This window comes from Poecilia latipinna, unplaced genomic scaffold, assembly GCF_001443285.1.
Source record: "Poecilia latipinna isolate Pla-1442-1.1 unplaced genomic scaffold, P_latipinna-1.0 Scaffold2668, whole genome shotgun sequence".
In the NCBI taxonomy this organism is placed as follows: domain Eukaryota; kingdom Metazoa; phylum Chordata; class Actinopteri; order Cyprinodontiformes; family Poeciliidae; genus Poecilia; species Poecilia latipinna.
Window position 1 is genome coordinate 60,926 of NW_015115284.1, and position 16,882 is coordinate 77,807.

The 16,882-nt window shown below is 47.3% G+C and overlaps 2 protein-coding genes and 1 gene segment (V, D, J or C); 2 read left to right on the forward strand and 1 right to left on the reverse strand.

The window, feature by feature from the left end:
* Positions 1-97: 97 nt before the first annotated feature.
* Positions 98-3,583, forward strand: LOC106938687 (gastrula zinc finger protein XlCGF57.1-like). 2 transcript variants are annotated; one of them, XM_015020820.1, is made up of 5 exons: positions 98-349; positions 1,193-1,369; positions 1,651-1,773; positions 1,899-2,795; positions 2,910-3,583. In XM_015020820.1, the coding sequence occupies exons 1-5, from the start codon at positions 310-312 to the stop codon at positions 3,326-3,328; spliced, it is 1,656 nt and encodes a 551-aa protein (XP_014876306.1). In that variant the 5' UTR covers positions 98-309; the 3' UTR covers positions 3,329-3,583. The 2 variants fall into 2 exon arrangements, with proteins under 2 accessions (XP_014876306.1, XP_014876305.1); XM_015020819.1 differs by having other exon boundaries at positions 100-349; positions 1,899-3,583.
* A 4,199-nt stretch (positions 3,584-7,782) lies between these two features.
* On the reverse strand, positions 7,783-14,711 carry LOC106938691 (zinc finger protein 16-like). Its single transcript, XM_015020827.1, has 3 exons — positions 13,759-14,711; positions 11,902-12,462; positions 7,783-10,684 (listed from the first exon to the last, which is right to left on the reverse strand). Exons 1-3 carry the CDS (start codon positions 13,928-13,930, stop codon positions 9,807-9,809), a joined length of 1,611 nt encoding a protein of 536 aa, XP_014876313.1. The 5' UTR covers positions 13,931-14,711; the 3' UTR covers positions 7,783-9,806.
* Positions 14,712-15,045: 334 nt separating this feature from the next.
* Positions 15,046-16,667, forward strand: LOC106938692 (Ig kappa chain V region K16-167-like). The segment is given in 2 exon segments: positions 15,046-15,420; positions 15,528-16,667. Coding segments are annotated over 2 exon segments (438 nt in total).
* Positions 16,668-16,882: the final 215 nt, after the last annotated feature.

Here is a 16,882-nt window from a genome sequence, read left to right on the forward strand (position 1 = left end):
GCGGACGCGATTACGTATCGCTGCAACGGGCCGACCCGCTCCATGAGGCGTCTACGTATTAATGTCTATGGTCACGACATGGTGACAGTTTTAACAAATAACTGAAATAACATGATTATAACAGTGACGTACTGCAGCTTTAAGCCTGAGCCATCTTGACTCCGCCCCCAGCGGTCAGCCAGGTTCCGGTTCTGGTACCGCTCTTGCTGTTCTTCTCTTTGTTAAAGGCGCCATTGTTGTGTTATCGCAGCCTGGACCCAAGCAGAACCTTCCAGAACCTTCTGGTTTCGGTTCTAAAGAATCAGAAAGATGTCCGTGCTGTCTACATCTTTCTCATCCTCTTCATCAGGTAACGCGCCGTTTCTGCTGCTGTTTGAGCGGCTCCGGTGTTCAGCGCTCACCGGGCTCAGGTTGTCTGCGGTTAGCTGCCCGCAGCGCTGCCTGATTAAAACACGGTTCTCCTTTAATGGATCCCAGATGGTTCTGGGTCCGCTGGGAGGTTCCGTCGCAACCAGTTTGGGTCCGGTTGTGAAACTGAGGAAGCAGGTTTAATTCATTAAAATTTATTTAAACTTAATTCAGGGAGAGAGAGAGAACAAATAATATCCCAAAATAGAAAAATTCCTGAGTGAAAACAGATAATCCCCGTTTCTCCTGATGGGAAACGGGGATCTGAAACACGAGCAGCTGGGACAGAAATCAGCTTCAACTAACATGAATCCAGTTTAAGTTTAAACAAATTCAGTCAAAACCACATCTGATTTGCTCTGGGTTGGACTGCTGGTCAGAGGTCATGGCTGGTTCTGCTTGACCTGCTTCCTGGACCCAAAACCTCTTGTCTGTCCGAATGAGCAGAAAGTTCTGGATCAGGTTCTGCTGATGGTTCTGACTGAACCAGAACAATGGCCCAGTTAAATCCCAGGACTGACGGATGTTTTCCTCATCATTTTCTGACGAGTGTACAGTTTTTAAATATGGTTCAGTTTAGGTTTAAACAGTCAAATACTAAAATCATGAACAAACAGCTTTGATGGGTTAAAAACGCTGCAAGGAATCAGATCTCGAAGAACTTTGGTGGAAAAGTTTTCATACCCGCAATATTTACAGTTTTCATTTTCATGTGGACTAAAACATGCAGAGGTTTTATTTGTGTATGAACGGTTGAAACTTGCGGCTCTCCCTGTCCTTCCAGAATCCCGACCGGACCGGGTTCCTCAGCAGGAACCAGAACCTTTGCGGGTCAAGGAGGAGTGGGTGGAGGTCCGGGTCGGTGAGGAGGAGCGGGAGGTTCTGAAGCAGGAAGTGGAGCTCCTGGAGGTTGATGGGTCTGACCAGAACCAGGTCCATCCAGCAGAACGTCTGAGGATAGGTGAGTGACACCAAGGGGTTCTGAAGGAACCAGAGTTCTGCTGTCCGGTCCATTACACACCTGGACCTTAAAGTTCTGCTTTTAATTTGAAATGGACACATTTCATTACCTGCCATAGTCTTTAGATACCGACCCGGTACCGTCCACCAGGATGAAGCGGTTCTGAAGGTTGAATAGTACCAGTGAAGATGGAACCAAAGGGTCCATTCGGTTGGTTCTGTCCCAGAGGGAGCAGAAAACAACCTTCACTCATGTCTCATGCCGTCTCTCTTCTCCTTCAGAACCTGAACCGCTACCGGGTCATGATGAGCTGGAACCGAACGACGCGAAACCTCCAGAGATCAAAGAGGAAGAGGAGGACCAGCAGGAGGACGAGGGTCAGTTGGTGCTGAAGCTCCGCCCAGGTGAGCCGCCCAGGGCACTAAGCACTGGGTACCAGACCGGATCCGGTCCATCGGACCGATAAGCTGATAGATTCCAGTAACTTGCTAAGCAGGTGTTTGGTTCCTGGTTTTCTTTTTTCTTCCAGAACTCCCACATCAACATTCTCATCAGGATGTAGAGGTTCTAACCGACCAGGACAGAAACTGCAGTCTGGACCAGGAGGAACCAGAACCTTTACAGCCCAGCAGAAACAATGACTCCATTCCACAACCAAAAACTAAGAACAGAGAACCACCAGCATCTTGCTTACAATGTGGGAAAACGTTCACCAGGAAGAGCACCATGCTGGACCACCTGAGAACTCACACCGGGGAGAAGCCGCATTCCTGCGGCCACTGTGGGAAGAGTTTCAGCAGAAAGGGAAATCTGTTGGTTCACATGAGAAGTCACACAGGGGAAAAGCCATGTGTGTGTTCGGTCTGTGGGAAGGGTTTCAGACAGAGGAGCAATCTGATGGTTCACATTAGAACGCACACGGGGGAAAAACCATACTGTTGCTCAGAATGTGGGAAGAGTTTTAGTCAAAGGGGTTGCTTAGTGTGCCACATGAAAACTCACACAGGAGAACGGCCATTTTCCTGTCAGATATGTGGGAAAAGTTTCCGGCATAAATCCAACTTGTTTGTTCATGTCCAAACTCACACTGCTGAGAAACAACATTCCTGTGAAACCTGTGGGAAGTGTTTTTCCCTGCGTAAAAATTTGATGAAACATACGAAAACACATTCATCTGAGAAACCACATTGTTGCAGAACATGTGGGAAATGTTTTGCTATTCGCCACAATCTGAAGCAACACATGAGAACTCATGAGCCTGAGAAGCCATATTCCTGTAAGACATGTGGGAAAAGCTTCAGGCACAAACAGGTTCTAGAGTTTCACATGATCACGCATGCAGAGAAAAAGCCTTACAGCTGCTCCAAGTGTGGGAAAGGTTTCAGCCGGAAGTTCATCCTAGTGAGCCACAGCAGAACTCACACAGGTGAGAAGCCTGTTTCTTGTAAAGTGTGTGGGAAGAGCTTCTGCCACAAGTATTACTTAACCCGTCACATGAGGTATCACACTGAAGTAAGCACTCAGCATCATCCCTGTGCAGAATGTGGGAAAACTTTCAACCGCAAAGGGACCATGCTGCGACACATGAAGACTCATACAGGTGAGAAACCCTATTCCTGCCCGGAATGTGGGAATAATTTCAGCAGAAAGTCCAACATGTTAGTTCACATGAGAACTCATACAGGAGAGAAACCATCTCTGTGTCCAATGTGTGGGAAAACTTTCAGACAAAACAGTAATTTGTTGGTTCATATGAGAACCCACACTGGTGAGAAACCACATACATGTTCAGAATGTGGGCAGGGTTTTAGTAGAAGGTATGCCATGTTGACCCACCTGAAGTCCCACACAGGGGAGAAGCCTTTCTCTTGCAGAATGTGTGGGAAGAATATTCGTCATAAGAGTAACTTGTCACGCCACATGAAAACACACACCACTGGTAGATACGTTCTGGAATGATATCAGAAGGAAACGGTGTCTCTTCTGTACTTCCTGTTTCCTCTGCCAGCAGGAAAAAGGAATCTGCAGGATCTTTGGGAAACTAATATGTTGAGACGATACGGACGAATGCCTCCTTTGAGTTTTGCTTATATCTATCCCATTAACCTGATGGTAAAAAGAAAACTCATCCATGTGTAAGCTAGCTGCAGTGTTGTGTATAAAGTTAAAATGCCTTGTTTAATCTGAGTGTCATTAAACAGATCTTCAAGTGAAGCCTGGTGTCTCCTGGTTTTCTCTCTGTTGTTAAAGATCCTGGAACCAAACATGAGCAGAACCTCCAGGACGGAGCTGAGTCAGAACCTGGCATTGAAGACTGGGTCCAGAAACTGTCCCTGTCCCAGCAGGTCATGTTGCCACTGGACTTGACTGGGTGATTTCTGCAGGGAAACTTATTCCCTGATGGTAAAACCTGAAATGGACCGAACAGAACCTGCTGACAGCAGGGATGGAAATGACTTCTCTCAGTAAATTTCTGTTTCTAAACAATCTGATTGGATGCTGGAAAAGACTATTGTTGTGCTAACAGCAGTTAGCCTATCCTATCAGAGAAGCTATGCTAGCCTAAAATAGCATCTGAATGCTAACATGTAGCAGCTAATGCTACATGTAAGAATCCACAGTCCAAATTTCTTTGAAGCTCCATGAACGATCAGAGAAACTCAGAAAAACGAACTTTGGTCCAATCTGATGAAGAACCTGAAGATTAAAAACTATAAACATTTCTGCTGCTCATTTAGCAGTAAAAAAGGTTTTGACCTGAAATTAACTTGATCAAACATTGAACTAATTATGTTATATTTCATGGGTTCTTTCTGGGACCGGACCAGGCCAGAACTAAACTCCAGGTTCTGCTTGAGCTAAAGGTAATCTATCGGTTCTACCCGGTTCTGTTCAGAAATTAGTTTATGTTGGAGGCAGGAAGTGGACCGCAGAGCAGGATGTTTCTGGTTCTGGTTGGAATTGAACAGTCCAGATCCTGAAGCAAACTTTCTGGTCCAATGTTCTCTGAATGCTACGGTTCTGCTGCAGGGTTCTGAACCTCTCCAGTCCAAAGACTACCAGTGGTTCTGGAGCTGCAGGTTTAGAATCCTGGTCTCTTTAAACTGGGACAATATGAACTATTCAATCATAACTGGGTCCAAACCGGGTCCAGAACAGAACCATGGTCCCAAACAGCAGCAGATCCAGATCAGGCTGGAAAACAGAAGGTCAGAGGTCATCTGGACTGACAGGAGACACTGAGATTAGCTGTAAGCAGTGAGGGGTGATGGCATGTTGGACAGGGACAAACCAGCGGTTCTGTTGGATATTTGAACCAGAACCTGACTCTAAACAGATCAAGATGGAGATCAACGAGACTCTGAGACCTGTGGTGACGAGGTCAGCCATCGTCTTCAGAACCCAAACTGGAACCAGCCCATTTATATTGTGTTTCCTTTGATGTGTCAGAACCACATGATAAACACACTGCAGAACCAGAACTGACTGGCAACACGTCCTGCTCCTGCTGTGATCGGCAACGCGGTCCAGCAGTGGCCATATTGGATCAGCTGGTTCAATCGGATCCAGCAGGACAGAGAGCTAGCATGCTATGCTACCTTAGCAGAACTCCCACAGACCAGGTGAGATGATACCGAGGAATTTGGTCCAATTAAAACCCGATTCATAACTAAATATCAAAGCAAACCCAGAAACCCACTGTTTTCTAGCTGCTGACCAGATCAGATAAAATTACTCATTCAGATTTTAAATGTCTGTTAGCAAACATGAAGTTGAGTCAGCGATGAAGATGCAGTGGTGGGAGGAGGAAGAGGAGGAAGAGGAGGAGCTGATCTGTCCCTGAACTCTAGAGACTCAAACTTCCTCCTTCAGCTCAGCTCTCCAACATTAACTCTGCTCAACATGCTGTCTCTGCTCACATCTGGATTCTCTCTGCTGGTTCTGATCACTGGATCAGGTTGGTTGGAGTCTTTCAGAGAATAATCTGATCCTTGTTGTTCTTCACTTATATCACTTTTTTCTTCCTTCAGCTGTAAACTGTCAACAACTCACTGCAGGGAAGACTGAGGAGTTCAGTTCAGAGGGCAGCTCTGCTACTCTGACCTGCAGTTACACCAAAGATTCAGCTGATTATTTATTCTGGTATCGACAAAATCCAGGAAAACATCCAGAGTTCCTGAAGTCTCACTCACCTTCAGGTGGAGCAGAAAGTCTGGACAGGATGACATTTAAAGGAAGCAACGAAGAAATGTCCATCACGATCTCCTCTGCTGCAGTGACAGACTCTGCTGTGTACTACTGCGCTGTGCAGCCAACAGAGACAGGAAACACCAGAACCCTGGACAAAAACCTGCAGTACTCAAGAGCAGCCACTAGAGGGCCTCACTCCCTGTTAAAACACTAAAACCTGCAGTACTCCACAGCAGCCACTAGAGGGCCTCACTCCCTGTTAATCCTCTGGTTGTTGAGTCTTTGGACTGAAGACAACAGAGACATGAAGCAGTAAAGATCAGAGACAGAGCTGCTGAGGAAGCAGAAAACTCTCTGATTGGTCGAGTTGAAGTGGCCCCGCCCACTGACCTTCAGCTCATCCAATGACATCATTTCGTCCTCCTTTGTTAGTCTCCACTTTTTCTATAACTAATTACGGGAGATAATCTCTGCTGTTAGAGAAGAACAACCTGTCCCACTCAGCTGTTACCAGGAGACAACGTCTCCGTTTCCCGTCCTCCACTTGTCCAACTGGTCTGACCTTCAGGCTCCCCGGTTTCTGTTCTTGAAGCGGATGTTTGAGTTCCTCCAGGAGCCTCATACATAAAGCTGCGTGCGCACAAAAAAAGTGCGGTCCCATATTTTTGCACAAGTCGGCATGTATAAAAATTTACTTTGTGTCAAAGTGTGTGTAAATATATGTACATGTTTTCACTGGCATGAAAATGTGCAGCAGCCACACAAACTTTTTCTGTGAACAATAATAAACCACAAACGTCAAAACTCACATAAATACACTGAAGTCTGACCACATTCAGTTATTTAGACCAAGAAGCACCAAACTGATGTTTTTCATGATTTTAATATTTTATTGTTTGATTGTAAACGATGAAACTGAACCCCATTTATCCCCAGACAATAAAATAACACGATCACAAAATAAAGAAAATAAAAATAAAAGGATGTGAAAACCTCACTAGAATGTAGACAACACTTTTCCTCAGTTTTTGTCTCATAAAGATGTAACGCATCGGTCTACGAAGCGCATGAAATGCATCACGGACCGGGTTCTTTTGGACTGAACCAGTCCTAAACATGCTGCCAGTCGTTGTTCATTAGTTTAAGGAAAGGCTGAGCCACGGTTCAGGGGCCTCATGCATAAATGACTGAACAGTTTTCACACTAAAACTTAGCGGGAAAAATTTAGAAAAGTGTGGCGCACAAAAAACATGGGATGCATAAAGCTGTGCGCATCTTTCCTTTATAAATCCTAATTTGCGGTCAGTAGAGCAGCTGCTGGTCGCCTGTCGCCATAGTTAACATTTTTAACTGAATAAACATAATAATGACCTTTACATATAATAATAAACATTTCCACATATCATCTCCGATATGTCAGCTGTTTGGGATTCCCCTCTGTTCTGACGTCACCGCGCCTTCTGATTGGCTCCCTGTCACATTCAGCAGGTTGTATTCTCGTTCCCAGTCAGGGAAAACCCCACAGGCTGCGATAAAAGGGCCAAGACAACCAAACTGGGTATATTCAGGATTTAGCGGGAACACCAACATGCAGCAGCTTTGTCTGAAGGATCACACCCCGGGCCGCAGCTAAATTTCCAAGTCTTGACCGGTCCGTGGTAATAAAAAGGTTGGGGACCACTGACCTAAATAACACCAACTGTAGTCAGATTTCAGTGCATTTATGTGAGTTTTGACGCTTTGTGGTTTGATATTGTCCACAGAAAAAGTTTGTGTGGCTCCCGCACAAGTGTGCGTATCTTTACGCACACTTTGACACAAAGACAAAGTAAATTTTTATACATGCCGACTTGTGCGTAAAATATTGAATCTGCAATTTAACGTATTTACCTCACATCTAATTGTATATATATCTTTAATTTGAATTTTGACTAAACAAAAAGCAAAATACCCAAATGTACTTTGACTAGTCATCTGAAATGTTTCAGATAGTAATTTATTGTAAATATCTTGAACTAGAAAATTAAATTTATTCTGGTCAGCTTGTAGAGATTAAATTTACTAATATTTTGGCACAAACTAGTTTCAAACATCTGGAGAGTAAGTTACGTGAAGCAGATTTTATTGAAACAGCTTGCCATAAGGTTTTTCCCAGTTACTGATGACATCACCACAGGACAGGCTGCTGATTCGATGATGGTGCAAACAGGAAGAACCACCAATTAGTGTCCAACTTCTCCACAAACTTTATTTCTAGAGATGTTCTACAGCACAGAACCAGAACATCTAGAGTAGAACACATACCAGAGCTCACATGAATACAATCAGAAACATAGAGGCTAAATATTAGAACAGGCACACGATAGAAAACATTCAGAGTCCTCTGTAAAGAAACTGGATGGAATAAAGGTTTAAATATTTGAATGAGCGTCTCTGGAGGAGCTGCTCCAGCTTCGGTCCTAGAAACCCAGATAGGATATCCAGAACTTTCTGAGTTTTCACTGAAACGGGTCCAGATTAAAACAGAACCTGCAGCTTCTACTGGAGCATTTCTGAAGGAACCACCCACACAATAAAACACACCGTCTGCTGGTTGCCACGGAGACCAACACAGCCTGTGGGCAGCCATTACTGTCCAAAGAGCGGCTCGGGTTTCTAGGCTCATCAGGACAGGATCGGTTCTGCTGGGTCCAAAGTCCTGATGAGCTGAAGCCTTCCTGACCTCCAGGCCAGACAGAAAACATTTAACCAGAACTGATGATATTACACTGAAACCGTCAGCCGACGATCCCCGGTTCCAACCCGGATCAGACCCGGATCTGACTCTGATCCGACCCGGATCCGACTCGGCTCAGACCCGGATCCGACTCTGATCCGACTCGGCTCAGACCCGGATCAGACCAGGATCCAACTCGGCTCAGACCCGGTTCCAACCCGGTTCTGACTCGGCATCATGAAAGTTATTTTGTAGAATTTATCCACCATCATGTTTGTTCTCTTCTCTGTACCTGGATGTCAGGTTCTGGTTCCCAGCCGGGTTGGAGGTCCGAACCTGTTCATGGCTTTGTGAGTCCAGAGGTCCACGTCATCTCCTAGACATTCATTCCTGTAGAGGTTCTGCTGCAGGAACCGACCCATCTGCCGGTCCTGCTCGGCTCTGTGGGGAGTCGAGGCAGGAAGGGGCGGGGCTTCAGACCGATGAGCGCTCAGGGTGTTAGCGTAGCGCTGCAGGTCAGGCTCGGTTCGGTTCCAGCTTCCTCCTGCCACCCTGAACAAGGCACTTAACCCCAGGTTGCCTCCTGATGTCTGGGGTATAAATGAGTGAGTCCGGTTCTGGTTCAGTCCATTTGCCTCAGAGACAGGAATGTCAATGTAAACAGGTCAGAAGCAGAACCTGGTTCTGGCCAGATTAGTGTCAGCAGAGCAGAACCACCTTGGGCGGTTCCCCTGACCTGAATGTGTGCTGGTTCTGGTTCTAGGGTCCAACTGGACCACCTTTCAGGGCTGGTCATTATTTACATTTATTTATACAAACTGTAAGCTGTGGATGACTGGAGGTTCTCCACTGTCTGGTACCGGAACCACGGCTCCTTTCTTCACTGAAACATTTCATAACTTCCTGCTGAGCCTCAAACTTTGGAAATATCTGAATCATTTGTCCGTCTCTCTGATCGAGTTGAACGATGATCTTAGAGCTCCACAGCTAGAAGTCTACAAGCTCACCACTCCGGTCATTCGGGTCCAACTGAACCAGAACCAAACTAGTGATGCTCAGATGTGACCCGCAGCAGGACAGGTGGACCCGACGACGAGCTCACCTGGTCGGTCCAGAGGAACGTGGAGGTTGGTGATCGTCGATCCTCTGCTGCAGTTTGATCAGCAGAAATCTGGACTTGGAGGAACTGGAAGACTGGAGGTTCTGACATGTTGACCAGGAGAACATTAACAACTCAGTAATGATTAAGAATCCAACATAATTATATGATAAACAGGTTTGCCATATCTCCCTCTCTGTGGTGAAGGTAGCATATGTAGCTATGCTAACACTGTTGCTAACAGCACCGCCTAATGGGCACGATGACGTGCTATATGGGTTCTGGTTCACCTGGGCCCCCAGTAGAGACCACTGTAAGTCCATTTGGTCTCAGAACTGGGTTCAATCAGAACCAGGTTCAATTTGACTCATTATGCAAAGGATAAACTTCATATTGATCTTGGGTCTAGACCTCTGCTCTCTATGGTAGATCTAGACCTCCTCCTCTATCTGAGACCGAGACCTCTTCTCTCGGGTCCAGTCCAGGTGAAAGTTCTTCATGTGACACATGAGGTGGCTGGACTGCCGGAACGTTCTTCCACACAGCTTGCAGGAGTACGGCTTCTCTCCAGTGTGGGTCCTCATGTGGTAGCTCAGCCCTGTCCCCCGACTGAAGGTTTTGTCACACACCTTGCAGGTGAAGGGTTTCTCTCCGGTGTGCATCCTCATGTGGATGTTCATGGCGCTGCGCCTGACGAAACCCTTTCCACACACCCTGCAGGGGTACGGCTTCTCGCCCGTGTGGGTCCTGACGTGGCAGGTCAGGGTGTTGCTCTGGCTGAAGCGCTTGTGGCAGATGTGGCAGGAGAAGGGCTTCTCGCCCGTGTGCCTCCTCAGGTGGCGCAGCAGGTGGCTGTTGAGGCCAAACTTCTCCCCACAGATCTGACAGGGGAAGGGCTTCTCACCCGTGTGGGTGATCATGTGGCGGAAGGCAGAGTCCCGCCGGGCGAACCGCCGTGTACACAGCTGGCAGGAGTAGGGTTTCTCCTTCTGGTGGGTGTCCCGGTGGTCGTGGAGCAGCAACATGTTGGAGAACCTCTTGCCACACGTCTTGCAGACGAACGGTTTGGGTTCGTCGGAGTCTTCGGACTGCTGGGAGCTGCTGGGTTCTGGCTCGCTGTGCTCACTCTCGTCGTAGTTCACCGTCACCATGAAGATGTCGGTCTCCGGTCTCTGTCCGGCCTGACCGGATCCAACTTCTTCCTGTTCCTGTTTGATCTGAGGATGGTCCGGTACCTTCAGGTCCAGACTGAAGTTCTGTTCCTGCTCAGCCAGAACCTCCTCCCCAGAGATGTAGTTCTGTTGGAATTCTGGAGAAACAGATAACAGAAATTAGTGATGAGCACTGCTAACTGAAACGTTAGCTGCACCAACTAAACAAACATTTTTCATTCAGTTTCACTCATTAATCCTACACAGATTAATAGCTACAGTTTTGAAAATCTAACTCTTGGTTTTCCTCCTGAAGCACTAAAACCATCCGTCCGCCAGAACGCTACGATTTTAGATCTGATCTCAGATTTTTTATTTGATGTCGTGTTAAACACTGATAAGGCCGTTACAGTTGACTTTTAAACATTCATGTGACACCAGAAGTGATGACCTTAATGTAGCTCTAATCTTGGACTCAACAGGCGTCAGGATCCACAGAGCCTCTGTGACGTTTGGCATCGAGCCTGAAGAACGAACGGCTTCCCCAGAGGACCTGTGCTGTCAATTAGTGCTACATGAAGGAAGTGAAACGAACTGGATTGAAAAATAAATTCAGGGAAAATTTTAAAAGTAATCAGCACCGATTTCCCTCATTTTGGGGTATCAGTGATCGGCCGATGCTTCCATGTGGAGCCGATCTTATTCACTGATCTTCTCTCCCTCAGCAAAGGTCTAAAATCCGCTGCTGTCCTCTGCTGCTCCGCAGGCAGAGGTTTGACTGTCGGCCACGCCCACCGGGTAGGCCACGCCCACCGGGTAGACCACGCCCACCGGGTAGACCACGCCCACCTGGACAGGTTCCAACGTTTGCAGTCATCAACAGTTGCCCCACTGTTGCCGACTCAGCGACTTTAGTTGCCTTAATTAGCAACTTGTCAGACAAAACTAACTTGGTATCGGCCAAAATCAGAATCTGCTTTTTAAAGATCTGCGATCTGCCAGAAAACTTCAACCTGTGCAGCAAAATGCTGAATGAAAATTGAGCTCTGGTGTTAGCGTTAGCATTAGCGTGTGCCTCAGGAAGGAGTGAAGTCAGCAGAAATCGCGGGTTTGGGTTTGGAAGGCTGTAAATAACGAGCAGCTCATCTGTGGCAGCCGGTCCAGAACCGACCAGAGACAGAACCGAACCCAGAATCCAAACGTCCTTCTGCTCATCAAGACTTAAACAGAACCAGCAGCAGAACCTCTGGAGCTGTTTGCTTTAACTGGTCCAGTTAGAAGTCTGAAATGATCTCAGTTAATCAGATTCAGCTCTGGGCTCAGGTTACTGTTCTGACCCGTGTGGATCATTTGGACCTGGATAGTGTTTTCATACCTGCTAGGCTGTCAGAACCTGGTACCGGTTCTTCGGTTTTGGATTTTCTCTGTCGAGGCACGAAGGTATCAAACTCCTTCCTCAGCAGCAGACCCTCATCATCGTGTCGGGTCCAGAACTCCACTTTCCTGGTTCTGTTCTGCGGTTCTGGTTCTTCCAGGCCGTGTTCTGTTTCTAGAAGTTCTGGTTCTTCCAGGTCATCCATGATCTGCGGACTTTCCGGGTCGTCCAGGTACTCGTCAAAGTCCAGGTATTCAAGCTCACCCAGGTCATCGATGATCTGAGGCCTGTCTGGTTCTGACAGAACCTCCTGATCGTCCAGGTTCTGGAAAGGTTCTGGTTCCTCCGCAGCTTCTCCTACATGTGGAGCTCCTGGTTCCGGCAGAGTCTCTGTGAGCTGTGCAGGTTCTGGTTCTTCTGGGTCGGGTCTGATCAGAATGTGGTTTGGTTCCATTTGCTCCTCTTTGATGCGTAGAGGTTCTGGTTCGGCCCGGTCCAGACTGCAGGTACTCTCGTAGCCCGTTAGAACCTCCTCCTTACAAACGTGGTGCTGAAGATGTTCTGGTGGGACACAAGAAGGAAAATAATCATCATCCTGGTACCAAAGACACGTTACAGAACCAGAACTTGGTTCTGATGAATATGGACCCAACTGCACCGCTCTGCTCCAACCCACCTGGTTCTGATTGGGTCACCTGGTTCTGCAGAACTGGACAGAACCTTCAGAGAGGTCTTCAATCTCTCTGAGGTCCAGTTCCACCAACAGAACCCTGAATGCACCAGAACCAGGCAGAACCACCACCAGAAGGTGGCAGTAATGGACCGAGCTTCTGCTGAGCCCAGCGGTACCTGAGGTTCTACTGGCTCAGTTCTACCATTAGTAACTTCTGGACCGGTTCTGTTCTGCGTCTGCAGCTTTAACTGGACCAGAACCCGTCTGGAGGTTCTGAACACACATCAGAACTTTTCACTGCAGGAAGACGGGCCGGTTCCCTCAACTGGGTTCTGGACTGTTCTACGACCAGAATCAGAACATCCGGGCTCCAGGTTCTGAACTGATCAAGTCTAACCAATAAGCATTGATCTGAAGACGGTGATGTCATAGCTCCATCTGTAACCTTTGACCCCGAGTGCATGGGACAGAACAGCTCCAGACTGTTGTCATGCGTTTCCATGGCGACCATGTTCTAACACAGACATGGGATGACACCAGAACATCTGCCCCCCTTCAGGTGTGGCATCGTCATGGCAACACCGGAACCGACCGAACAGCCTCCAAACATGGCGGACGCGTCAGTGAAGGATGAAGTTGTGGATCCACAGCGGAACCAGCGGAGTGACGAAGCTGAGCAAAACACCAGAAACACGATGACGTCATCATCATCATTATTGTTATCGTCACGCCTGCTGCTGGTTCCGTCACAGAGGGAACGATTACTGAAATCTGAAGTCAGTTATTGTAGAGGTTTATTAAACTGCTTCGTCTGCAGTGACATCCGGTCTGCTGCAGAAATATGATTTTTTGTTATTCCAATTAGCAGCAGAGAAAGTCCTGATTCTGGTCCAGGTTCACCTCCAGGTCCAGATCTGGTTCTGGCCGCTGGAACCAGAAAATGTTAGAAATTCATTATTAAACTTAGCCACACATCATTATTATTATTGATAATAAAGAATCATTTGGACCCGGTCCAAACTGTGGTTCCTTTAACCCGCCGGACCGTGAAGCGCCTGGTTCTTTAGTTCCTACTGAACCAGCTGGACTCTGAACCGAACCAGAACCAGTAGTACCGTTTCTGGTAGAAAACCTCTGCTTCCTCCCCACGGTCCGGTCGGACCCAGAGAACCACCAGAACCTACCGATCCTGTGCAGCCGGACCTGCGGCTTCAGGCACACCGCCAGCAGCTTGCGCTGCGCGTCCAGCTCCTCCTCGAAGCGGCCGATGGTCCTCTCCACCTCGGAGAAGATCTCCTCGGCCGCAGCGGTCAGTCTCTCCCGGATGAAGTCTCTCAGAGGCTGGACGGAACACATTGTTACTGCCGCAGCTCGGATGTTCCGCTCCGGTCCAACAGAACCACCGTCTCTGCCTGCTCGGGCCGCACAAAGGAAGCTAACTGCTAGCAGAAGCTAAACTTCCGCCGGACCCCAGAGTGAGAGCTTCCGGAGGGATACGTCAGCGGCGCCGCCATCTTGGAGGAGGAGAAACGGGTCAACGATATTTTAGAGACGCCAAAGAACCGCAATTTGGACCGGAATAAACCTGTTTGGGGCTTTTATTTAACAAAAAAGCTTGCCTGCTCACCTCACAGCAATAAACAATAAAAATGAGGTTAACACAGCAGCTGATTCATATCTGGAAAGCCTGACAGTAAAGATGATGTTCATGTGAGTGAAAGCAGGAGCAGATCCTCCAGGAGCAGAGATGAGGATAATTTGTTCCACATGCAGATCAGTGATGAGGCTGGGAGTGATTCCGCTACCCTCCCCCTCTCTGGTGCAGTCTAATTCCTGCCACCTGTGTCCCATTATCTCTGCTTCCTGTTTGTTCCTGAGCTTCCCCCCAGCCCCTCTTCCCCTTCCTCTGATTGTGGACAAATGAACCCGCTGAGCTCCGGTAGAGGCTGCTGGGCTGATTTTAGACTGCAAAGATGAGGTGAGACGTTGGAGGCCCCGATTGGATCTGAACAGAACCAGAGAAACATCCAGATCTGATGGCTCCTGAGAACCTGAAACTGTAACCACTGATTGTCCTCCATACTTCCTCTGATCTGTTGAATTGTTCTTTATCGAACATGAATACTGTTAACAACACAGAACCAGAACTTCAGCTGATTAGTAGACCATTAAAAAATAAGACTGGCTCCAGCCTGGCACCCAGCAGTAGGTTTCACTGAGGGTCTGCAGAGCAGCTCCTCTCATCATACAGATCAGAAAGCTGAGTTTGAGCTCCTCTCATTCGAACACCTTCAGCATGTGTGCTGGCCTTTAACTAGACCACTTCTTAATGCAAATGGTGGCATCTGTTTTTTTTAAGGTTGTCTGATTAAAATGGACTTTCAGGTTTTATTTCTAAAGCATGTTAGAAACCATGTTTTAGACTGGAGTACAACAGAGGGAAAACTCAGGAATAATATAATAAACTGGAGCATATTGCTGGGACAGAACTGGTCTGGTTTAAATCTGTCCCACAGATTCCAGTTTGTTTTCTTCTTCACACTCCAGGGATACTTATGGAGTCCCACAGGGTTGTGGCTCGATCCATTTCTCTTCCAGTCGGTGAGATGATGTCAGCAGGCTGATGGGCGGAGCCAGCCTTCCAGAGAAGTCAGCTTCCTGCCAGACTGGGTAGAGCTGGCAGGAAGGCTGCAGCGACTCGGAGAAGATCTCTGTCCCACTGAGCGCAGCAGCAGAGTCTCCTCCTACAGACTGCAGAGCTGCTGGACTCCAGCTGTGAACCTCAGTACATTCCATCTGTGGAAACATGGAAAACCTGGCTGTGATCTGCTTCTTGGCTGTCCTTGGTCCGTATGTTTCTGAGCAGAAACGCTGGAAAACAAAGACGTTTCCAGATCATTGCAGATCCACGTTGGCTTTCCTTTCTGAAGATAACATGCTGTTTGATCCGCAGGTCAGAGCTTGGAAGCTGATATTACTGCCATCAGATCTGAAGTGTTTCCATCAGAGGGAGGCAAAGTCACTCTGTCCTGTAACTATTCAGTTAAAGCAGACAACCTCCAGTGGTATCGACAAGATCCTGGATCAGCTCCTCGCTTCCTTCTCCTTATAACTGATACTACAGATCCAACTGTGGTGAAAGCAGAACCTCCAAACGCTCGACTGACTGCAGGATTGAACAAGGAGAGAAACCGATTGGATCTGCTGATCTCCTCTGCTGCAGTGACAGACTCTGCTGTGTATTACTGCGCTCTGCAGCCCACAGTGACAGGAAACACCAGAACCCTGTACAAAATCCTGCAGTACTCCACAGCGGCCACTAGAGGGCCTCACTCCCTGTTAAACCACTAAAACCTGCAGTACTCCACAGCAGCCACTAGAGGGCCTCACTCCCTGTTAATCCTCTGGTTGTTGAGTCTTTGAACTGAAGACAACAGAGACATGAAGCAGTAAAGATCAGAGACAGAGCTGCTGAGGAAGCAGAAAACTCTCTGATTGGTCGAGGTGAAGTGGCCCCGCCCACTGACCTTCAGCTCATCCAATGACATCATTTCTGCTGCAGTGGAAGAATATTGCTGATCTGCTTGTTCTCTCAGTTTAACTTTGGGAGAGCTCCTGCGTCTCCTGTCCTTCGTCGTTCCGACCTTCAGGAAGGTTAATAGATAACCAACTGTCACCTGTCAATGTCCCCCTGGGAAAGGCGTTTAACCCCAGGTTGTCTGTGATCTGAGTTGCATGTGAATGTCTTTATTGGTGCAACTCCAGGTCCAGTGGAAGACGAATACATCGGCATTTCTTTGCTCTCCTGCAGACGATGGTGGAGACACAGATGATGTCATCTGATTTTTATGTGCATCTTGGTGGAAACAAGTTTACGGTTGAAATGGTCCAACAGCGAAAGGTTTTTTAATGAGGTGTGATTATTTCTACATACTGAATGTCATCAGGACAAGATCTAAAGTCTGATGACAGAAGTGGACAGGTCTGTGGATTCTTTGAGTAAAACCAACTGAGTCTAAGATAACAATGATGTTACATCTTATCACCCTCAGTGTCAGAATAAACATTAAAATGCCCCACTATAATAATCTTATCAGTATTTAACTCTAAGTCCCATAAATCTGATCTGAAAATAGAGAGTCAGTGTCTGGTGGACGATGCAAAGCTGCTTTGCAACTTGCCATTAGTAACTGGTCTTGTGTCAGATTAAGCTACCATTAGTCTGAATCTGAATGAGGAAACAAAGAGAAAAGCAGAAGCAGTTAGAGGCTGTTGAGAAAATAAATTTGAAATAAGCTAGTTTTAAAA

Excerpts from the sequence above, each read along its gene's own strand:
- LOC106938687 (XM_015020819.1), top strand. The coding sequence starts at position 310 with ATGTCCGTGCTGTCTACATCTTTCTCATCCTCTTCATCAG. Across the intron at positions 350-1,192 it reads TTTCTCATCCTCTTCATCAG|AATCCCGACCGGACCGGGTT; the intron begins GTAACGCGCCGT and ends CTGTCCTTCCAG. Across the intron at positions 1,370-1,650 it reads AGCAGAACGTCTGAGGATAG|AACCTGAACCGCTACCGGGT; the intron begins GTGAGTGACACC and ends CTTCTCCTTCAG.
- LOC106938691 (XM_015020827.1), bottom strand. The coding sequence starts at position 13,930 with ATGTGTTCCGTCCAGCCTCTGAGAGACTTCATCCGGGAGAGACTGACC. Across the intron at positions 12,463-13,758 it reads GGTCCGGCTGCACAGGATCG|AACATCTTCAGCACCACGTT; the intron begins GTAGGTTCTGGT and ends GTGTCCCACCAG. Across the intron at positions 10,685-11,901 it reads AGGTTCTGACAGCCTAGCAG|AATTCCAACAGAACTACATC; the intron begins GTATGAAAACAC and ends CTGTTTCTCCAG.